General features: G+C 42.2%; 2 protein-coding genes across 2 annotated transcripts in view; both read left to right on the top strand.

Annotated features, from left to right (window-relative positions):
* MED23 (mediator complex subunit 23) overlaps positions 1 to 9,690 on the top strand; it is a 51,541-nt gene extending 41,851 nt beyond the window's left edge. Inside the window, exons 27-34 of the mRNA XM_075669601.1 lie at positions 1,194 to 1,292; positions 1,675 to 1,812; positions 2,218 to 2,377; positions 3,316 to 3,388; positions 5,041 to 5,255; positions 6,237 to 6,357; positions 6,910 to 6,995; positions 8,212 to 9,690. Coding sequence (XP_075525716.1) covers positions 1,194 to 1,292; positions 1,675 to 1,812; positions 2,218 to 2,377; positions 3,316 to 3,388; positions 5,041 to 5,255; positions 6,237 to 6,357; positions 6,910 to 6,995; positions 8,212 to 8,404 — 1,085 coding nt within the window. The 3' untranslated portion in view covers positions 8,405 to 9,690. The remainder of the gene's footprint in view (positions 1 to 1,193; positions 1,293 to 1,674; positions 1,813 to 2,217; positions 2,378 to 3,315; positions 3,389 to 5,040; positions 5,256 to 6,236; positions 6,358 to 6,909; positions 6,996 to 8,211) is intronic.
* A 4,357-nt stretch (positions 9,691 to 14,047) lies between these two features.
* On the top strand, positions 14,048 to 20,659 carry Fkbp12 (peptidyl-prolyl cis-trans isomerase Fkbp12). The gene is made up of 5 exons (XM_075669602.1): positions 14,048 to 14,366; positions 15,631 to 15,678; positions 16,602 to 16,714; positions 18,548 to 18,621; positions 19,718 to 20,659. Exons 1-5 carry the CDS (start codon positions 14,330 to 14,332, stop codon positions 19,770 to 19,772), a joined length of 327 nt encoding a protein of 108 aa, XP_075525717.1. The 5' UTR covers positions 14,048 to 14,329; the 3' UTR covers positions 19,773 to 20,659.
* Positions 20,660 to 21,638: the final 979 nt, after the last annotated feature.

Raw genomic sequence — 21,638 nt, 5'->3', positions numbered from 1 at the left:
TTCGTATTTGATTCGGTCTCAAAAATCACTATTCACCCACCACTTGAAAAAGAAAGAAAGGACATTCAGCAAGGAGTGAGCCGAGTCTTTTCGTCGAAGTGCATAAAAGTATTCTCTACACTACAATATTCTCTACACTAGTGACAACAAAAGAAATGCCAACAACAAAATGATATGCGTGAGTGTTCAAAGCCAGCAGTTATCATTTTCAATGAGCTGAAATTCATGACTCACTACTGCAGGCCAAAGCAAAGCAAAGTGCAGCATGAATGAGTAGAATTCCTCCTTGGCAATATAGTACAAACTGGCAGGATGAGTGCAAATTGGGATTGGGGGTAAAAAGGTTAAGGGCAGTTTGCAGCATACTAATTTATGTACTCTGCCTAAGCACCTTTTCACAAGCATGAGCACTTACTCTCACAGGTCTTCTTTATATATGGCCATGTTCAAGAATTTGATTAAGTTAACCTTACGTCACAGTGTCACATGCACTTTCAAAGCTATTGAAATCAGATGTCATTGAATTCTGCAAGCCCCATTGGCTCCTTCCCGTAAGCTCACTAAAAAGTACCAATGGGCAAATTTCAATGGACTTTGGCTTCTATGGTCATTCAAAGCAAGCATGTGACTACGGTATTCCTTTAATGAGGTCTTGCTGCTGTAACTCCTTGGTTGTCTTCTTAAACACACAACTTTTAATGTGTTAGCATTAAGACTATAAAAGCGGAAAAAAGTGTATGTGTGGGAAGTGTATGAAGCCAGTCCGATGTGTGTGAAGCGGGTCACGTTGTAGACATAGAGAGGAGATGGGAGAGCTTAGAAGAATGTGGGTGGTCTAGAAGCCAATACGAGCTAGGAAGGAGGGAGGGGGGCAGCAGAGCTGCAAATGGATGCTTGAGAGAGAGAGAAGGCGGAGGTGCTGAAGCGCCGTCGCCTCAGTCCACTTCGGATCACTGTCAGAGTCAGGACGTGTGCTGAGCGAGCTAAAATCATGTGCGAAGCAAGAGAGGTATGACATAATGCTAAAGCATTTCTCTCGCATTTGCCGCTAAACCTCCACTGACCTTTTTGTTGATGTCATGGTCTGTGTTGCAGCCAAATGCTAACAGCATGCGAATTTCATATGCACACAAGCTGTTTTTTTCCCTCATCATCCATAGTAACTCGTATTAACTAGTCGCTTGTCGTTTCAGACCGGCCATTGACGTACCTGTACAACACTCTCCACTACTATGAGCAGAAATTGAAGGACAGGCCTCCCCTGAAGAAGAAACTGGTGTCTGCCATCACTGGTATGGTTTAAAGTGATAGAGCAGTTTGATGTTGGGCTAATTGGTAAAGCATAATTAAAAAGTTATTGTACTGCTGGGACTTGCACAGACAATAAAATGCCACATATGTATACAAGTGACACATGCAAAATGCATACATTGTGTTTCTATGGTGTTGACACTGAATGAACTTTGAAGGTATTAGTTGCACACAGTATGGAAGTGTTGCCATCCTTGTGTGACACAGTATAAAATTTTTCAGAAAAAGCACAATATCTCCATTTGCAGTCCCTTTTTTTTTCCTTCATTGTTCCGAGAAAGCCTTGCAAAATAGTCGCATCGTGTGCTTGAATCTGCATTACCAGGCACACATGAATGCATATTGCTTTATTCTTCCTTTCAGGGTCACTCAAAGACATCCGTTCAGGTAATTGGGCTCTGAGCGAAGCTTACCTCAGCTACCTGCAGCGCCCAGCAGAGGACATTTCCTGGATACCGGACCTCGATTATTATATCGGTCTTGTGGGGAGAATGGCTGACAGTATCCTTTCAATGTGCATTCATTATATTCTACCAGTACTAACACGTGGGGCAGAAACTTGGAAGTTAACAAAGAAGCGTGAGAAGAAGAAGAAGGGCAGGTAACCAGTGGTCTGTTAGAGAAGGGTTACAAGAGAAGGGAAGCGCAGTCAAAGTCGACGGAGAATTAGGTGATGTGATGAACTCGGGAAATTTGGAGGTGCAACTTGGAATCAGCTAGCGGCAATGAAATGACAATGAAAATGAAGCAGAGTATTTTCTTGTGTCACTGAACAGCGCATAGATTTGCACTGACCCATCGAGGCAGCTGAGGGATAATTACAGGGGACTGTTGCTTCCTGTAGATGTAGAACGTGTATCAGCCCTCTTGATCACACGTTCCTCTCCTTGACGACATCCTCAACAGCTGTTGCCGGGAAGTCCCCCTTTCCGCACACAGACTGGCGTTTCAATGAGTTTCCCAACCCGGCTGCCCATGCCTTGCACGTGACTTGCATTGAGCTCATGGCATTGCCAATCTCCGCCGCTGTAGTTGGAAATGCCTTGTTGGATGTGGTGCTCAAAGGGTGAGCAGTGCCCCCTGCACTTTTTTGTGAATCCTTGAGTGACTGTCAGTTATACTGAACTCAGTGCAGCTTTAGTTCATGGTGCTACACGTTATGTACGCAAACAACAGCTATTGCTGCTAACCATGTTGTCTCTTATTTCTACTGTCCTTTACCTTGTGCCACTCATTTGTTGTGCGAGGGGAGAAGTGATTAAAGATGTTTGACCTGACACTGTAACTGCTCATAGCAACTAGAGACTTTTGACTTGGCAGTTTCATCACCACATTGCCAGAAGCTAATATTATTGACATGAATTTATATTGTAAAAATCTTTTCTTAAACATTACGGCATCAGAAACTTTCCACTTGAACTTACTTTTTCACTTTCTGCCAAATATGTTTTCACTCGAAATTAGGTAGTGTACCTCTAAATCTGTATATTGTAAAATTTTTTACTGTTAACTGGTAGAAGGCACTTTAGTCTTAAGCAAGATGGCTTAACGATCGCACACGTTGCTTCATGCCTGCAACATGAAATTACTAAAGTTAGCTGGAACCAGCAAAAATTGTTTTTCTTCATGTAAGCTGCATGGAGGAATTCGTATCTGTATGTATATAGAAAATCAGTTCTGTGGAATCCCGCATGGTGGAGGAAGGCTTATGAAAGGAATTGTCATTAACCCAAATAGTAGCGTGAAGCTACAGAGGAACCCCATACGGTTTTCTCAGAAACCTCTGCAGTTGAGGAAAATTCGTCCATACAATGAATAAATTCCAGACCAGGACGGATTTTTCCTCAACTGCAAAACTTTCTTTCTGAGGATTGGTCGCTTCATGCTACATTCAGGTGGATGACAATATTTTTTTCAATTATCTGTTTAGTAGCTTTATTTCATAGTGTTCATAAAAAATGTTGCAAAAACACTTATCTGTTTCTTTTCTTTTTTGTATTCAAGGCACACGGTACTGCCACGCAACAGCATTGAGAACTGGATGAATGCCATTGGGCTGATCCTGACTGCACTTCCTGTGAGTAACAATTTTGAATTGGGATGGCATGCTCTCTGGAATAACAGCAGGCATTGTGTAATGCAAGCTGTGGAATCAGTAACATGTTAGCACGGGCAGCACTTTCAATTCAACAGACATTCCATGTCTCACAGTGATGCTTCCAGGTAGCATAAATAAATTGTCCCTGTTATATACTCAAATGTTGTGCTGGCTAAATTTGATTTACACTGCAATAACGTGTTGAGCACCCTGTAATTAACACACTGCAATAATAACTCCTGCAACACCCTGCGCTCTAAGCATCCCTTCTGCCTGCATTTTGGTGATTATATTTTAGAACAAAAGTACTAATGTTGCTGAATATGAAGACCATTTCATACTAAGCACCTTGTCCAAGCCTTAGAGTCTGAAAATTCCATCAACAGGGGTGGTCGAATTTCGATTAATATAGCATAGTGCTTTTATGTATGGTGTATTTTGAGTAAAGGTTAAATGTCATGCTATCCAAAATGAAGACCTGTAGCAGTAGTACAGTAATAGTAATCGCCCAAATGTCAAAGCTATGAATAACTAACTTCATGAAGATTGAAGGGTTTCTAACTGCAAGTTATACCCTGAAGTGCAAGATTAACTGAAATTAAAATAGCACATCCGACATTGGACAATGTATAGAGAAGGTAGTGCGAGGATGAATTTATTATTGATAATGCAGTTGCTAATTTACCAACTTCTACATTTACGCAATATTAAACTGAATTAGCGTTGCATGCATGTATCCAAGCTGTGCTACCTTCTGCATAGTCTATGCTGTATGCTTCGCTTACCTAAGCTCACTTTACTACATATAGCTGAACTAAGCGAGAGAAAGACACATTCAATGAAAATGTGTTTTCCTGGCTGGGGCCTTGAGGTGCCACTCTTAAAATGTAAGCTGAAAAATAAAATGATGCAATGTTCTGTCTTTCAGGCCACATTTGGAGAGTAGAATGCCAGGAATGGCACATCAACACCCAAAACTATCTATGAAGTTTCACTAACACCCGATTCCCACATCAAGGCTAAGAGCTCCTTTGATGCTCGCGGCACACAAAAGGAACTTTCCCATGGGCTGAGAAGGTCTCATAGCTATGTGGTGTAGGTTGTGACAAAGAGTGGTTAACACTGCGATCAAGGACATCACGTAAAAGAAGTAAGGGCTGCGTACGTTGGGAATATGACACAACTCCCCCGGCGTGTTAACCCTTTAACCCCAAAATTAATTTCAAGAAAGCGTACCAAATTTTCTAAATTTTTTTTCTGTAGTCACTTTTTTATGTCATTCTGATTCTGAAAATGTATCATTTTATTGATTTCTAGTTGGAATTAACACAACAATTTTTTTAAAATCTACTCTTGAGGGCAGCTTTCTCTCAATGCCGACTGTAGCTCGTCTTTGGCAGTGGGAACAGCACAACATTGAGCTGAACGAGTGTGACTCATCATTGGCGATGTTAGTACAACCTCCCATGACTCGGGATTGGGAGTTAAAGGTGAAACACAATGGAGAGCGTTCATACCTGTACTTCACAGTGGAAGTCATTGCTGTGTGCCGCACTTAATCTAATCTGGCAGATGCATGCTTATTGTCAGCCTGGCTAAGGCAAGTGCTTTTGCCTCGCTTGTGTGTCCAGGAGCTGTACTGGACCGTGCTCAATGACCGCATCCTGGCAGCTCTGCAAGGGCCCCATTTGGCAACACCCTCTGGCAGCAAGCAGAGCATTTTCCAGTTGCTCAGTTTCTCCTCCAATCACAGCAGCATCACTGAGGTGCAGTGCTGCTACCTCATGGCACTCGTCCATGCTGTCTGGTACCATGCGAGTGTCGGCCAGATCAGCCAGATTCCACAGTGAGTTCCTGTATTTACTTTGGAAGTTGGGTGCATTGATTGATTTGTTGATTGATTGGTTGAGCTTGTTTAACATCCCAAAGCATCGCGGGAGCTGTGATACTATGTAGTGGGGGCTATTATGTATGGTAATTTTGACTACCAGATGTTCCCTGAAGAGGCTTTAGCTTGGCTCCAACTTCGTCTTTCCTATTCAAGTAGATGTGAAGTGCAGAAATGCTTTTATTCGACAACCACTCAACCGATTTGAATGAAATTTGAGAAAAGTGAATTCTAGACCTCAGTTTTCACATAAATCGCTGAAAATCAGTCTCTAGAAAAATTGAAGCAGGAAGGTTACAGATCTGTAACTCTACACCAAAAACATAGATTGCGGTTCCGTAGACTGCATCTGTTAAAGCGCATGAAGTGTACGCATTTGGTATATGGGTTAACATCTTACAAAAAATTGTTAGAGTGCTTACAAACGTCTTGCAAAAATCCTACTCACAATATAGTGTTATGTTTCAGAGCAGTGTATATAATACATAAATTTTTGTCCGCTTTATAGTGTCCGCAAGGTGATTTTTGTTGCTGTTCAGTAGCCTAGATATGCAGGCTGAAATTGAGTGGCATGCTGCACAAGTGCGCCTTGCAACACTAGGCTGCTTGGTTGTGTGAGAAGAAAATAAAAAATTTCGTCTCTCCAAACTTTTGCTTGCGATGGTGCAACACACCCTGAGAAGGCTTGCTTTCTATGCTAACGGACAGCACAGGACTTATAAAACTACAACTTCTGCTATTTCTGAACTTATAAATACGCTCTCTTCACTCGCCGGGTCAGGTTGTGCATTCTGTTGCTGTCTGATGGGAAAGTTCTGGCGCTGGTTTCCTGCATTGCGCTCACGGGTGCATTCCGTAGGGCTCACATGGGCTGAAAGGGTTTGCTGGTCCTTAAAGTTTATTGAAGAAGCCCGTTTCATTCGCTTTTTCTTTTCTCAGGATCATGCGTGACCGGTTCAAGCCAGTGGTCAAAACTGAGGAGCAGTTTCTTTTTCTGTGCCACCTGGTAGCCCCATTCTTCCAGCGCATGGGCAGCGAGAGGTCACGGATTGTCATGGACGTGAGTTGTCACATGTAGTTCTTGTCTTTTTCTTTTCTTTTTCTTTAACTTTGATTTCCGCACCACGAATGGACGCACGGGAAAGGATGAAGCAAACAGAGCGAAGCATTTTATTTCAACACTAAAAGGCACTGTGATGCTGCGAGAGAATCGATGCAGGTCTGAACTGGAGTATCTTGCTAATGCAAGGCTGATAATGAAAGCCATGTAAAAGCAATGAGTGAAGTAAGTAACAACTTCAATTAAAACTGGTCATCACAGTTAATGGCCCAAAGTTGCAGATGGATTGTGTCTGTCTTCCATTCTCTTGCTGTAGTTCAATTTTGACTTACATGGTAGAGCAATGAAACTTATTAAGAAGATTCATATATATATATATATATATATATATATATATATACTGCAGGCGAGCTGGTGTACCAGAGTAAGCATGTCTTTCATTCAGTGAGCTTGTTGTAGCTGGTTTCCATCTTGGAGTGTCTTGTGTTCAAGCGGGATCACTGAGATGTACTTGTGGCATTCCTTGTGTTCAATCTTTTCTCTTCATCACAGATCACCATGGAGCTGTACGAAATGCTGGAAAATGTGGATAAAAATTGTGAGCAGCTGAACTATATTGATCAGATCACTGATCTCCTGTATCCTTTTCCTGGATCTTTTCGACTGCCTTTTCATTATCTTTATGCAAAAGGGCATATGTCTAGGGCCATTGTTTACTACCTGTAGGACAAGATATGTTTGCTGTGTCTTTTCGTTAACAAGCAGTTAGTTATTGTTGTTGCTTAAGAAGTAGCAAGCTCACAGTGCGGTACGGTGCACTGTGCATACTAGCAACTGATAAATAGCATTTACTTAGGCTATACAATTTCCTTGCCCTTTGGAAACTGGCTTGATCTTTGTTTGCTGATTACAGTGAACTAACACAGTGAAGACTAGACTTATAAAATAGTGCAGATATCCAGCCCACTTAGTCCTTTCAGAACAGTATCATATACAGTATGTCTTATGCATATAAAGTATGCATGTGAGAAACAATGAAATGTGCAAAGACACCATAATTAACAGTAAAAAACAATAACTGGCAATAACTACCAGAACGTTGAAGTGATTTCACATTGTGCATTAAACTTGCTTTTGTCATCTCTACACCATCGTCATCATGCAACTGCTTGTCACATTGTTTGTGACTAAATATATTCTTCACACTGTTATCAGTTGAAGCTCAATATAACCAAGTGGCATTTGGCACAAGAATATCTTCATTATATACAACATCTGTTGGTGCAAGTATAAGTTCTTTACATGCTGATACATATTGGTGAGATGCATTCTAGATTTACTTTGTTATATCCATGTTTGCTATATCAAAATTGGACTGATAATTTTAATCATGTCCTACCATTTAGTTTGAACCTGCATGTTGTTTGAATAGCCAGTTTTTAAATTCTAATATGTTTGGTGCCAACAGATATGCCCCTATTCAACAGATGAAATCTCTTTTAGAGTCCCAGTCTAGCGGTCTTTAGTCTAGTCATTGATGCAAGGAGCAGACATCCAAACGTAACAAAATAGTAACTGCTGACTGGTTATGTCATGATGGAAAACAATTGCAGGGAATTTACAGCAGCGCCATTGCTTGTTTTTTGTACAAAATATACATTTTCAAGTGTTATGTGCCTCTGACGTCAAGAAAATGTGTAATATTTGTAGTCTAGCCTTTCTAGCCGGATTCAATTTTTTTCATTTAGCTCAATACCACTTGCCCTTGTACCATTTCTTTGAATGTCAGAGGTGTTGCACTCTAAAAGACAGGTCTTGTTGTTGTGTCTTGTCCTTGACTAGTGGGCGCCTTAGGTACCACATCAAGTACATGTTCACTGGAGACTCCATCAAGACGGAGATTGAGAGGAGCATCCGCAACCTGCGGCCAGCCTTGCAGCGTCGGCTCCGCTTCATCACCCACCTCAACATCGAGGAGACAGCTGCTTCAGGAATCAATGATGAAAGGCACACTAAAAACAAACACTTAACTAGCTTGGACTTGTAGGTTATTATTTTTTCAGAACTCCATTTGTACATTTTTTTGGTGGGAGAAAGGTTGCAGTTAACAGCGAGAAGAGATGGGGTCAAACTTCCTGTCCTGAACTTTTTGCCCTAATGCATTGTTGATGATGTCATGTCAATGTCACAGATTTCGCAGTATGCCATTTTGGCATGTCACATCGTAGCGACAAGTGCCAGCCAGTCGGCAGGCAGGCAAAAAACCAAGTCGGAGGGAAACTCTTCATTGGGATAGCTATAAGCACAGTCAGGTGTTGTCGAAACTAATGATCTGACTACCATTTTGTACCCTGTTTATAGGGGAGTCATCGTACACGTTATATTACTTTGAGGTAAGAGCGCAAGTCAGTGAATGGGCTAGAATTATCCCTACACACTGGCACAATGGGCCTGTCTCTCTACATGTGGCTAAAGCATTCGAGATGCACTAACTATGATATGGCAAGCACGAATTGAGCAACGGAATAATTCTGTGGTAATGCATATCTAGTTTTTTTCTGATAAAACGTACATGGCAACATATGTGCACTTTCTGAGCTGGGTACATTCACAAAATTTGCTTGGTGGAATTTATCTTCAGTTCCAAGTGCAGTCCAACCTTGTTTTTGTTGTAAATAAATTAAATACATAGCGCTAAGCATTTGATGCCAATTTCCGTGATGGCACGAGAAGCTGACACAAGGATTTCAATGTTTCTGTACTGCCAGTCTACCATTCTTATGCACTTTCTGTCATACCAAGCTCTTGGTCATTGTTGTAATGACCTATTCCATTCCGGGTATGTACTCTGTCAGTCTAGGTTAATTTAATATCTCATGTCAGTGTCTCTTTAAGAGGAATCTTTATCATGAGCCCACCTCCAATTTTCTTGGCCCAATACATGAGAGGTATATCTCACTTTTCTGCTGAACTGATTTAAATTAAATTTGTTGCATTTAAAGGATCAAGTTTACAACTAAATCTATTCACGAAACAGATGTCACAGTTCTGTGAAGTGAATCTGTTAGAGCACTTGTAGCAGGCACATTTAATATAAATTACATAAAATCATGGCTTTCTTTATGGGAATTTGCGATTCCTGCTCACGAATTATCATTTCTATGTCAATTGAAGTCAAGTTTTTGATAGGTAAATGCCAAATGTAATGAAATTTTGGTCCGCATAATAAGCCTAGTTTTAGATAGTGTAGTCAAAGTGCCCTCCATGCAATATTTTATATTTTAGAAGCTAACAAAAATTTTTTTTCTTGATATTAAAATTGTAAAAAAACAAGTCTGCTGTTAACACTTGTTGGAAGTGACACAGGACTCGTAATGTTGAACACCAGCTGTTGAGAATGTTGAAGTTAGGTGGTGCTTATGGCATGCTGAATATGTTGGCAGCCATAATCTGAAATTTCTGTCACATCTGCTAACCGCCAGGTTTCTATTTCGTCTGCATATGTGCTAATTAAAAGCCGTTAATAGGAAAATTTGACAATTTTCTGCCCTGCAGCGTTGCCAAAATTGCTTGAAGAGTATGCGCTACACATTTATGACTTATTTAGCCAAGTGAAATTTCTTTGCAATTGGCCTCTGAGCTGCAAGCATTGATGGTGCCTCTAATATTCTGCTTGAGGACCATGACTATGTCATTACAGTAAAGGGCAGACCGATTGTGAAGTGTGCCTATTAAGCCTGACTGGCACTGTCACATCACCTGTTCATCGCGAAACATTTGTGGCAAACTAGATAGTGGTACATTTCATACATAGAATTAGAACTGAGGACAAACGTTGTGTAACGCAAATTGAGAAGCAGTCACATGTTGATTATGTAGATGGCAAGCAAGCTTTTGATGTGTCATGCGTGACCACTAGAAGATTTGTGAGCAGCATGATGCATACAAGAATGTACAGCTCATTACTTTTGTTGATACTCTTATCATCTTACATCCAAGAAAAGTTCATCCTTGAAGCTTATAATTTCTAGGTAGTACTAAGCTTAAATTCAAGTAAATAGAATATTGCTTATAACATATCAATTTTGTTCACCTTAGATGTCCGAGTAGACTGTTCACGCAATTGTGTTTCTTTTTTGAAGTTCCAGAGTTGCAAACATTATGCTTCATATTTTAAAATTTCATTTACAGCAATTTTGCTTGAACATTTTGGGCAGAAATCAACAATCGCCACATTTTAACTGCAGTCAACTGCGATAAATACAATTCATATTGGTAGAGCTTGCGCTTAAAGAGTGCATGTGTGCATTTCGTGTGTGTTTGAACAAGTAAATCAGGGCTAAGTCCCAAGCTAAAGCTCTCTCTCATAGATTATTCAACTTTTCATCTTGTAAAATGCATCTGCATCTTTCATCCTTGTTCTGCACTTCCTGTGTGCACCTCTTGTGTAAATGAATGTTGGTTTGTGAAGCACAGTTAACTGCATATGCATAAGGCTGGAGGCATATGGTGCCTGTACTGGTTCTTAATAAATGAAATTCTTTTATACTAGTCTGTGTCATTACATTTCTTTTTCACTGTCATAATTGGATCAATTCAGCAGTGTAACCAAGGGAAAATTCTGACAGAGATATTTTATTGGTTTCTATACGTCTCATCTTATTTGATTATCAAAACATAAGCTTGATACAACATTGAATGTCTTTCCCTCTCTCTCCAATAAAGCTGGTATCCTGTATTGTTCTATTCTACTATGCAATAGATATGATACACTAATAAAACTGACAGCCTGTATTAGTCTATAATATCATAGACCTGACTGACTGGAAAAAGGTATAGCCTGTATTGGTCTATTGGATTATGAAATAGACCTAACACTACACTAATAAAACTGGTAGCCTACAAATGTATTGGTGTAGGTAGAAGCTTAGTGTGCCAAGGTGGTTTGTTGTACAGAGGTGCACGAATTGTTCATTTTAAACCGAAGCTATCTAGGCAAACCCTTCCGGACTCTCACACTAGGACACCACTTGCATAGCGAATGAATTATGGCCTGCATATAGCCCCATCTGCACTAACCATACCGATATGCTGGTGTCCAGAGCTCTGATCTCTATGAAATTGCGCAGTGAAACAATGTATAGTATCTAAATATCCTCAGTATCAATATACAGCTTGGAATGCACAATTACTTTATTAAAGTGATGCCTTCTGTTCCTTCATTCTTGATGTTTGGCACGTCTGCTTGGTTGGCTTCTTGCTGAGCAATGCTACCAATACAAGTTTATATCATGCTCACTACTTCTACTGCATCTATTGGGACATATAAAGCATTTTATTTGTCCAATAGAAGTTTATATCACTGTTTCTATTTCTTCAATTGGGGCGCATAGAGTATTTTAGTTACCTTATAAAACATTGTGTTGCCTTGATATGGAACAGGCAAAAATCTTTATGGGACCTCTTACACATTGCCGTTGGACCTGTAGGTTTTCCTATTGGTCCCATGTATATTGTATAAGACCAATAGAAATTTGTTAGAGGTTTCTCTAAGGTAAGACTGATCTTAATCATATGATGCTAATAAGATATTTTCTGCTGGAGGTCTATAATTAACTGACAAATTATATGAAATGGGACATGTAAGTGAAGTTGTTTCAAACACTCTTGATCGGAGCGACTGGTGTGTTATATTGCAAAATGTGTGAAATTTTTTTGCTTCTGTGAATTCATGTCAAACACTTCCAGTAATAAAATGAGTGCAGTGAGGAAGGTGACACAAGAAACGCAAATATGGTGCAGACTTCCAACTGCAGAAATTTTCAGCAAATTTTCATCTTCATCGCTGTGCTCATTACTGACTCATCCAAGCTTCTCAGTTCTTAAGATGTTGCTGTCATCTAGTCATTTGTGCCATTTGTGCAATGCAAGATCCTGACACTTCGGGATTTAGTCAGTTTGATAGGAGGGCCAAAATCGGCATTCATTCTCATATGACAGTCAATCTTTTTCCTACAGATAGATTTTGCAGGGCACTTGCTGATTAAAAATTAAACTCCTGCCTTTTGCACCCGGTGCATTCTGTGCTACTTTGTGTGAAGTGTTCCTCTGTCATCTGGTTAGAAGGAAAGGAGTCCAATGATAAACTTATAAAAGCTGTTTCGCTATTGCATTGAGGTCATCACATTTTTAAAGGGGCGCTGAACCACCACTCGGGATTGGTGAATTAACATAGTTCGCAGGTAGCATACACTGCTGTGAACACCTCAGCCATGCGGTGCTTGGAGCTCGCAAGCGGAACGCTCTCTTTTCGAACAGAAGTCGCTCCTCACTCTCTTCTGGATGCTTTATTTCGTAATAAAGTGGATTTCCATACGCGGCTGCTATAGGTAGCTGCGGTCGGCTATGCAGCGTATCTTAGATACCGCAGCCACCGTAGGGTGCCGCCACGAGTCCAATGGTTAAGCGCACTGTGGCTCGCTGAGGACAACCGCATTTGGCTTGTGTTTAGTGCGTCCTAGGCACCACAAACGGAAGTCGCGTCGTCTGCGTTAACATCCAAAATGAGATTTGAACTGGTGACATTTAGAAGGCGGAGCGTTGTGGGCACACCCAACTCCACCGTAGCCTTTGCAGTGCAAGGCATTGAAGAAGGAATGAAAACATGGTGAATGCCGTGTTTGATTGCCAATAACACCGTTTCTGCTGAATGCATTGAAATACTGTTGCGGCAAAGTATTTCTGAAACAGCCTATTTTCACTTCAAATGCCTTTCTCCCCTTCGATAAGAGTTGTTCAGGGCCCCTTTAATATGTAGGCATTAGGGTTATTTTCCTCAGAAATCTGTCCATCTGCCTGTAACGCGTGACATGATGCATTCCATAGGTATGCATGGAGTCCTAGGGGGGCATATATGAGAATGCTTTATGCTACTACTAAAACATAATGGCAATTAATTGAAGATAATTAACAATGGTGATGATAATTAAAATTATTTTGTGTTGCCTTAATTAGCACTGTTTAATATAATTAGGCTTAGATTAATTAAACATTGAAGGTTGAGTAGAATACTTAAGATTAATTAGACCTAATTCATTAAGCTAACGTCGCCATCATACAACCAGACCCATTCGGATACGTCAGAGACATATGTCTGCAAGATGAGCGACTATCAAAAAAAGAATGCTTACGTGCTATCTGGCAAGTCCTAGGGAGTTTCTACAGTAATGTTTCGCAGCGTTTGATGTGTGCTTGTCTGCGTACATTCACTATTGACTTTGCTTCATGAACGTGCATGTTAGCCAATTGCACGCAGGCGTCTGCTCTTTTTTTGCCTGCAGAATACCTCACTTGCGAAAGTGTCGTCGTTTTTGTTTACAAATAGTCCTGCACCTGTAAGCATAACCATACAGATATGTAAACGGGAAGAAAGGGGGTTAACCCTATTTTTATTAGTCATATCATAAAAAGCCAACAAAGGCTGACACCAAGACAACATAGAGGAAGTTACTTGAACTTAATAAATGAAATAAAGAAATTCTAAATTATTGGAAATGAAATTGGACGAAAAAACAACTTGCCGCAAATGGGGAACGATCCCACATCCTTCATCGTTTTCCATTTGCGGCAAGTTGTTTCTTTCATCCACTTTCATTTCTTTATTTCATTTATTAAGCACAAGTAATTTCCCCTATGTTGTCCTTGGTGTCAGTGTTTGTTGACTGCTTATGATCTTACAGATCTGTGACGCACGTTGAAGGCCACGTTACATGCTGTTCGTGGACGGATGAAGTCAGCGAGCGCCGCTTGAGCCCTCTCTTGAGCGTTCCATCTCATGCGTGTTGATTGGTTCGTTGCGCCACCGCATTGGCAGCCTGGACAGCCGCTTGTAGCTGACCGCTTGTAGCCGTTATCGGTGCTCCGAGCCGTCTGCGTTGTGCTCGCGCTCCAGTGAATCCCTGTCCGCGTCAGCATGGGCGTTGAAGTGCAGACCATCTCTCCCGGCGACGGTGAGTGTTCGAGAGCTGCCGGCGAATCTGATGCGACGCCAACATGGCGCTTGCGGCTGCAGCGGGGGGACGCCGCCACGAGGCCTGGCCCGCCCAGCGGAAAGGCCATCCAGAGCGTAGTTACCGATCCCCGTTTGCCGATCGGTTCTGTTGAATCGTGCGAAGAAACGCTCCCGATAGTTACTGCGCCGTTGTGCCTGCACAGCGTTTACCAAGGGGCTGTGCCGGCAGGGCTGTGCCGGCAGCCAGACGACTTGCACGGGACTCGTTTCTCATGTTCAAAAGCTGCGCCTAAGTTCGACGGTGTGCCAGTCACTTTTCGGTTGTTTTACGTGGCTGCTAGCATTGCAGTACAATCTCGATGCTTAACGCAGAGATCTCAGTTGGCGAGCTTGACGCGGCCTTGCGCGCGGACAGGAAGATCGCGCAGCGCCGCTAGGGAGATCATTTTTCATTGACTGGTTTCTGCGGAAGTGCTCATTTCGGCGGCTCTGGTGCAGACGAGGGTTCGTGTTACGTACTGTGAGCAACAATCATGCTGCGTTCGCCTATGTTCACGATGCAGAACACCGTTGGTTCTGCGATGCCAGTGAACATGTTCATCGGTTGCCAGGAACTTATCGACGGCTCAAACTTGAAAAATGGAACTGTTCTCACGTTGGTAGCCTGTGGATAAACACCGGACATAGCTGGTAGTTCCCGATCATTGAATACGTACCCACAGAAAAGACTGGTTGTCAGAACGCCATAAGTGCCGAAATGCTCTGCAACGTCATCCATCTGCTTGGCTACAGCTTGGCTTTGCATAAGTATGTTAATGCAGCTCGGTAACATACGGTGATGCAGCTTGAAATGCCAAGAATTTGTTGCTCTGGTGGTTGCCCAAAGGTGACGCTGATGTCGAATCGGAAAGTAAAACTTTGTTCCAGTGCACCAGTCCGCCTCATTTATGGATTTAGAATAATCCCTCTATGGGACATCGGGTAAAAGGGTTGAGGATATAGAGCGTACATTAAAGCAAGTAGCGAAAATTAGAAATCGGAAATAAACAGTATAAATTAAGCACATCGAAACATTCAAATCCCCCCCCCCCCAACACCAGCAAATAGTACAAACTAAAGAAAAATTTTGTATACAAGTATTTTGCTGTCATCTGTAGTATTTGTTAACTTCGTTTTATCTCGTTTTCATTTAACCATTACCGCATACATTCAATGCAACATAGTGGTTGCCTCCCTGTTTACGTTGATAATCTTGTTTGCAGGTCAGACATTCCCAAAAATTGGTCAGACAGTTGTGGTCCACTACACAGGTGAGTCTACAGTCTGCCGTCTCCCTGTAAAATTTGAAATGTGTGAGGTTTAGTTTTACAAACTTTGTTTCTAGTAAAATTTCAGTTACCTAGAATATTCATATTCATATATATATATAAAAGGTGATTTTGCGGTTATCTTTAGTTCATTTATCCAACGAGTATAAAAGGAGTTTCTGCGGGTTTCTTTTTACCATTGCAACATTTGTCAGTTAACTGTTCGGTTTATCATTGACATTTAGCTGTGTTACGTCTTGAGGCATTGTCTGCAGTAATGCATACCTGCCAACTTTTTATGATTTTGTGATAAAATGCTAGATTATTACAGCTGGTTTATGGGTTTCGTAATGACACCAATACCTTTACAATGTTTAATTTGCATTGTGAAATGATTTCAGTATATTACACAAAAATAGTTTCAAACCGAATTTGTTGAACCAGATTTTTCAGACCTGCTATGCTTTCCTGACCTACTCACAGCACTGCTCGATAACCCAGCCTTAAGCCCTGATCTACTAGTAACTGTAACTGGCCGTCTGGATGCTTTCTCACAACTTTCTTGTCTATTTATAACGAACTAGTGCTGTTGTCTAGTTCAGCTGGTTTAACCAACAGAGATAGCCATTCCGTCTTTATTCATTCATTTCTATAAATATACCAAAATCGAAGCAGAAAGCTGATCATCCTAGTGGAGGCTTTTTCTCTGAATATGGTTCAGATTCAGGCCTAAAATACACATGTGCAAACCACACATCTTTGGAACTATAAGTTATGTATTACTTAAACCTTTTATATATGCATTTTCCTATTCGGTAGACATAATATGTAACAATTATAAAATATTAAGCGGCTAATCATTCTAGAACTGAACTTCTGTATGCTGTCCCTTCAAATTTCACAGGGTAGCTTGATTCAATCTGCAGGTACCTTGGCAGATGGTGCAAAGTTTGACTCATCACGGGACAGGGGCAAGCCATTCAAGTTTCGCATTGGCAAAGGGGAAGTCATTCGCGGCTGGGACGAGGGTGTTGCTCAGGTGAGAAGTTCTTTGGAGGTGGCCTGTTGCCTTCATATGTAGGGCCTAATGGTGCAAGGAGACAAGTTGTGGGCAGGATGAATATCTCCACTTTCAATTGACCTTTATTAGGGGGGGAAGGCAGCCTTTCTGGCAACTTTGCTCAGCTGTAAAAATGTGCTCGGTGAGCATATTGCATTTTCTTTTTTTATTGCCCTGGTGCCATTCCTTGTTCTGATGTGTGCATGTGAGCTATGTTGCCATAGTTATCCCTTGCCTTTAGTTCCTTTGACAATGTTATAATGTGAATTTGAAGTTGCATTTGTCATTTCCACACTGTTAAGCTTAACGCAGTCATACAAATTTACTTCAATATTAATTCCTGTTACTTCCCCTGGTCGGATGAGTAATGCACTGCCTAGTTGTTACTGTTCAGTGGAGCTGTTACACAATCAAAGCTCAGTTGCACACCTCGGTGTGCATAGGTGGGGAGGGTTTGCTGCAGGCAAGACCGGAGGTCATCAGTGCATGCAGAGACAATGGAACTAAAATTGAGGTGTGATGGCTGACTGCGCTTACTGACGCGTGACGAACGTTATGCTCATCAGTGTGTGACGAACCTGTTGATCGCGACTGGCTCAGCCAGACGTTTTGTGCTCCTGTGTACATTCCACGTTTCATTGGGCATTGCAGCTGCTCGTGGTCTTCACGTGCATTGGTTGTATAAACTCTTTGATGTAGGTGTTGGAGCACAGCTATCACGGGCCTTAGTAAACAGTGGCAATACTGTCATGGTTGACTTGTACCATAATACACTTGACCTGTATGCACAGAATGGTTGTTCACGTGTACTTGGCATTTTGCATGCTATGAACATGATATTGAACCAAAGAATATTAGACAGTTTTAGTATAGCGTACGCTATACCATTGCGTACACTAAAAAATAGCGGGTCGTCACTGCACATGCGCTGAACACTAAACAAAATAGCGGGTATAGCGGGCGTACGCAACGCAAACGAGTTAGCGTTAGTGTTTTTGCGTGGTTTGCGTGAAACATGTCGGTGGTCCCGGCTGCCCGCTTCGAATTGAATTTGGCATTGCTTTTGTAAAATGCACATTGTTTGTAGCAAATGAATGTGTAAACGGCTTTCGCTTAGTCTCAGGCCACTTCGACGACAGAGTATTATGGATAACCTCGTTGTGTTTTCGAGATCGCTTCTCGTTTCCAACGAGTTGAAGCCTAACGAAATAAACGTTCGAGATGTCAGCGGCACCTATCGCTACAGGCGGGAAATAGCCGCAACGACGGCATATGGCCTCTGAGATCTGAAGATATCGCCGGCCAACTAAAATTGTACAAAACGTGTGCTGCTTAGCGTACGCTACACTTAGCTTACAGCGTACACCAAACTAAAACTGTCTATTGACAAACTGCTCATGTTATGCCTAAACATTGGTGGCATCCATAAACTGGAAATAAAATCTTCTCGCTTCCTGTCATACAACACAGCAGTGCTAAATAGCAGGCGTTATATGTTTAATCTTGTACTACTTCATTTCATGCTTAACTAATATTTGTTGATTCCTAGTTTTGTGGGTTGTACATGCCCGAAAAGGGGTTGCACTAGCATTTCAGTAAATTTGCTAAAAGTGCAGAGAATCTGTAGTATGTAACACATGCATCAGATGTTAGATATCTGCCACATCTGCTACTAGACACGTGACTAGGAATCGTGTTCAATTAATGGGGCTGTACATTTTTATTTGATTCCTTTTTTTTTTTCATTTGGTCTCTACATGCTTGCATTACTAACACAGCTACACGCTGTGTGTTTGCCTTTCCTTGATGCAGATGAGTGTCGGCCAACGAGCCAGGCTGATCTGCTCTCCAGACTATGCCTATGGAGCCATGGGCCACCCTGGCATATATCCTTGGAAAGTCGTCATTGACTGACTTCTAACATAGTAACAGAGGAGGGGGATGGTCCACTGGAGCAATTCAGTGGCCATGGAATTCAGCTATTGAGCACAAGTTTGAGGGTTTGATTTTCAGCTACTGTGGCCATGCTTCTATCGGGATTGTATGTGAAAGCGCTCATGTACTTTAGTGCAGGTTAAAGGGATACTAAAGAGTAGCCATAGGTTAACTGAGATTGATAAGGTATTCTTTCAAAACCTAGTTTTTATTGGTTTAGAGGGAAAAGGTTGAAGGGAAGCCCTTTCAAATTGGGCTGTTATATAATAAGCTTGCACTAAAACTGCATGTCAGACGCTGATTTCTTCATAGTTATAATAATAATAATATTTGGGGTTTTACGTGCCAAAACCACTTTCTGATTATGAGGCACGCCGTAGTGGAGGACTCCGGAAATTTTGACCACCTGGGGTTCTTTAACGTGCACCTAAATCTAAGCACACGGGTGTTTTCGCATTTCGCCCCCATCGAAATGCGGCCGCCGTGGCCGGGATTCGATCCCGCGACCTCGTGCTCAGCAGCCCAACACCATAGCCACTGAGCAACCACGGCGGGTTTCTTCATAGTTATCAAATTTCTGAACTACTGCACCACTGATAGTGCTAAGTAGTACAAGTAGTATACTAGCAGTCCACGTGCATATTTGAAAAATGTGTATATTGCATCAGGTACTTCGATAGCATGATATATATTAATAGTGAAACATTAGAAACAAAGAGCCAAGTTCAACAGTATGGTGAAGTGCTTTGTGTAGTAGTTATTATTGACATAACCTGTTGAATTTTTTTACATAGCTTTGTAGTGAAAATTTGCTCGGCCCCACAGTTTGAAAGGAGTGATTATGAAACAAATCTGGCTTGTTCCACACAATGCAGAAATTTCATATTTAAACATGCATAATTCACGCTCTCTAATCTGCAGTATAGTAAAGTAATTCATTGCACACATTTTAGTCACTGCTTGAATTATCACGTTTCATTTGTATGTGATTCCTAGACAGTGTTGACAACAAATACGTGTGCTGTTGCCTCCTTGACTACACTGCACAATCCCGCCCAACGCCGTGCTCACATTCGACGTGGAACTGCTGCGGCTTGAGTAAAAGGCACGGTTGCTCCACGCCCCCCCAGCTCTCCGAGCAAGCGTCGGCGTCGTGCCTGGCTCCTGACTTCGCTCACCTCTCGCCCAAACCCCACCACCAAGCGTTTCTGTTTGTTTGTTTCATTTGTTTTGTCTCCTCCCTGCCCCCAGCAAAGTCTCGGACAGAGGCTTCACCTTCCTCTTGTGGGCAGTTGAAGGGCAGCCTTGTTTGCACCCTGCGTCAGGCCTCCTCCGAGCAGCGGACAACACACTTTTATCTGTTGAACAGCATCCAGGAGGGAATTCTTTCGAGAATCGAGATTCATGCCCCAAACGTTTTCAACAAGTGTTTTCTTTTTTTCTGTTTTGCTGGGCTGGTAATGCTCATTGTGCCCAACGAACTAGCCCAAATTGTGCGGGAGACCTTCCATTTTTTCCCGCGTGCTCTCCAGCCGTCGAGTTGCTGCTAGTGACCCAGGCCACCTCGTGAACAAAAAGGAGTTTCAGCAGAATCTGATGACACGTTGCAAGAACCGCCGTGGATTGTGGCAGTGTTGGAAATCCCAGGATGGTCTGCCGTCGGGAGATGTCCACCGATCACCGTGGGGGTCCTGACAGTGTGCGTGCAGCAGAAGCAGCAGCGAGCATGCGTCCTCTTCTTGCCTTGGCATATGAGATCCCGTGCTTTGGTGGTGTTTCAGGGCAGCCGACCACTCTGCTCGAAGGAGCCTTTGACATTGGACTTGCCAAGAAAGCCGCCGTGTTTCTCCGTGTACGCTCTCTGGTTGTTGGGGACGTGGTGTTGGCACGGTTCCTTGATGATGCCGAATTGCCACACTGCACCCTGGAACTATGCACCCCTCCCGTGCCCTGTACCTGTGTGTGAGAAATAGAGATGTTCCAAATGCACCTTTCACCCTGTTCCTTGGTTATGAAATACAATTCCCGAAGAACACACATGTGCAGACTGCTGTATTTGCACTTGTGCAAGACCCGCCTTCGTATAAGGTCAGTACTTCTACAGTTTAGACGCAAACTTGAAAAAAGTGATGGTGATTGCAGCAAAGAATACCGTATTTACATGTTTGTAGGTCGACCCATTTTTTTTCAAATCTGACAATCCAATGTTGGGGGTCAACTTAGAATCGAAACTGAACCGTGAACCGCTAGTCACGGCAAGAGAAAGGAAAAATCAGGGACACTACGGCGGGGTTACACCTTTGTACCTATGTTTGCATGGTTGCGGTAGAAGCATAGCGCGTCAATTTTGCGTGTTGCATACATTTTGATGTCAATACAGGCGATGCCCTCTATTTAAACTTGGCGCTCCCAATCGGTGCCCATTGGCCACCGTACCTAGAGCGACAAACCTCCCACCATCGAGTTCTGCAATGTATTGAACAATGTGATATGATCGTGGCTACGTTTGCGCCGTGAATTGAATCAAGGAATTCGCTAATGCTAATTTTGTTTATGAGTGACCAAAAAAACACTCCTTGAATGCGAGTAATGTACTCATGAGATAAAGAAAATCGCGTACGGCTGCTTCCGTCAGCCTCATGTTTGTTTTGGTATCCTGCAGCGTGGCAGGGGCCGCTTGGCCACCGTACCTAGAGCGACAAACCTCCCACCATCGAGTTCTGAAATGTATTGAACAATGTGATATGATCGTGGCTACGTTTGCGCCGTGAATTGAATCAAGGAATTCGCTAATGCTAATTTTGTTTATGAGTGACCAAAAAAACACTCCTTGAATGCGAGTAATGTACTCATGAGATAAAGGAAATCGCGTACGGCCGCTTCCGTCAGCCTCATGTTTGTTTTGGTATCCTGCAGCGTGGCAAGGGCCGCTTCCAGTTGCTTGGATGGTCGTCATCTCGCAGTGAAT

This window comes from Dermacentor variabilis, chromosome 9 (assembly GCF_050947875.1).
Source record: "Dermacentor variabilis isolate Ectoservices chromosome 9, ASM5094787v1, whole genome shotgun sequence".
NCBI lineage: Eukaryota > Metazoa > Arthropoda > Arachnida > Ixodida > Ixodidae > Dermacentor > Dermacentor variabilis.
Note: the sequence above shows the minus strand (reverse complement) of the source record. Positions and strands in the feature narration are given on the sequence as shown.

Bases quoted from the DNA above. Each gene is read 5' to 3' on its own strand.
- Fkbp12 (XM_075669602.1), top strand. From the start codon at position 14,330: ATGGGCGTTGAAGTGCAGACCATCTCTCCCGGCGACG. The intron at 16,715-18,547 runs GTGAGAAGTTCT...TCCTTGATGCAG, and splicing joins GGGACGAGGGTGTTGCTCAG to ATGAGTGTCGGCCAACGAGC. The intron at 18,622-19,717 runs ATATCCTTGGAA...ACTACACTGCAC, and splicing joins GCCATGGGCCACCCTGGCAT to AATCCCGCCCAACGCCGTGC.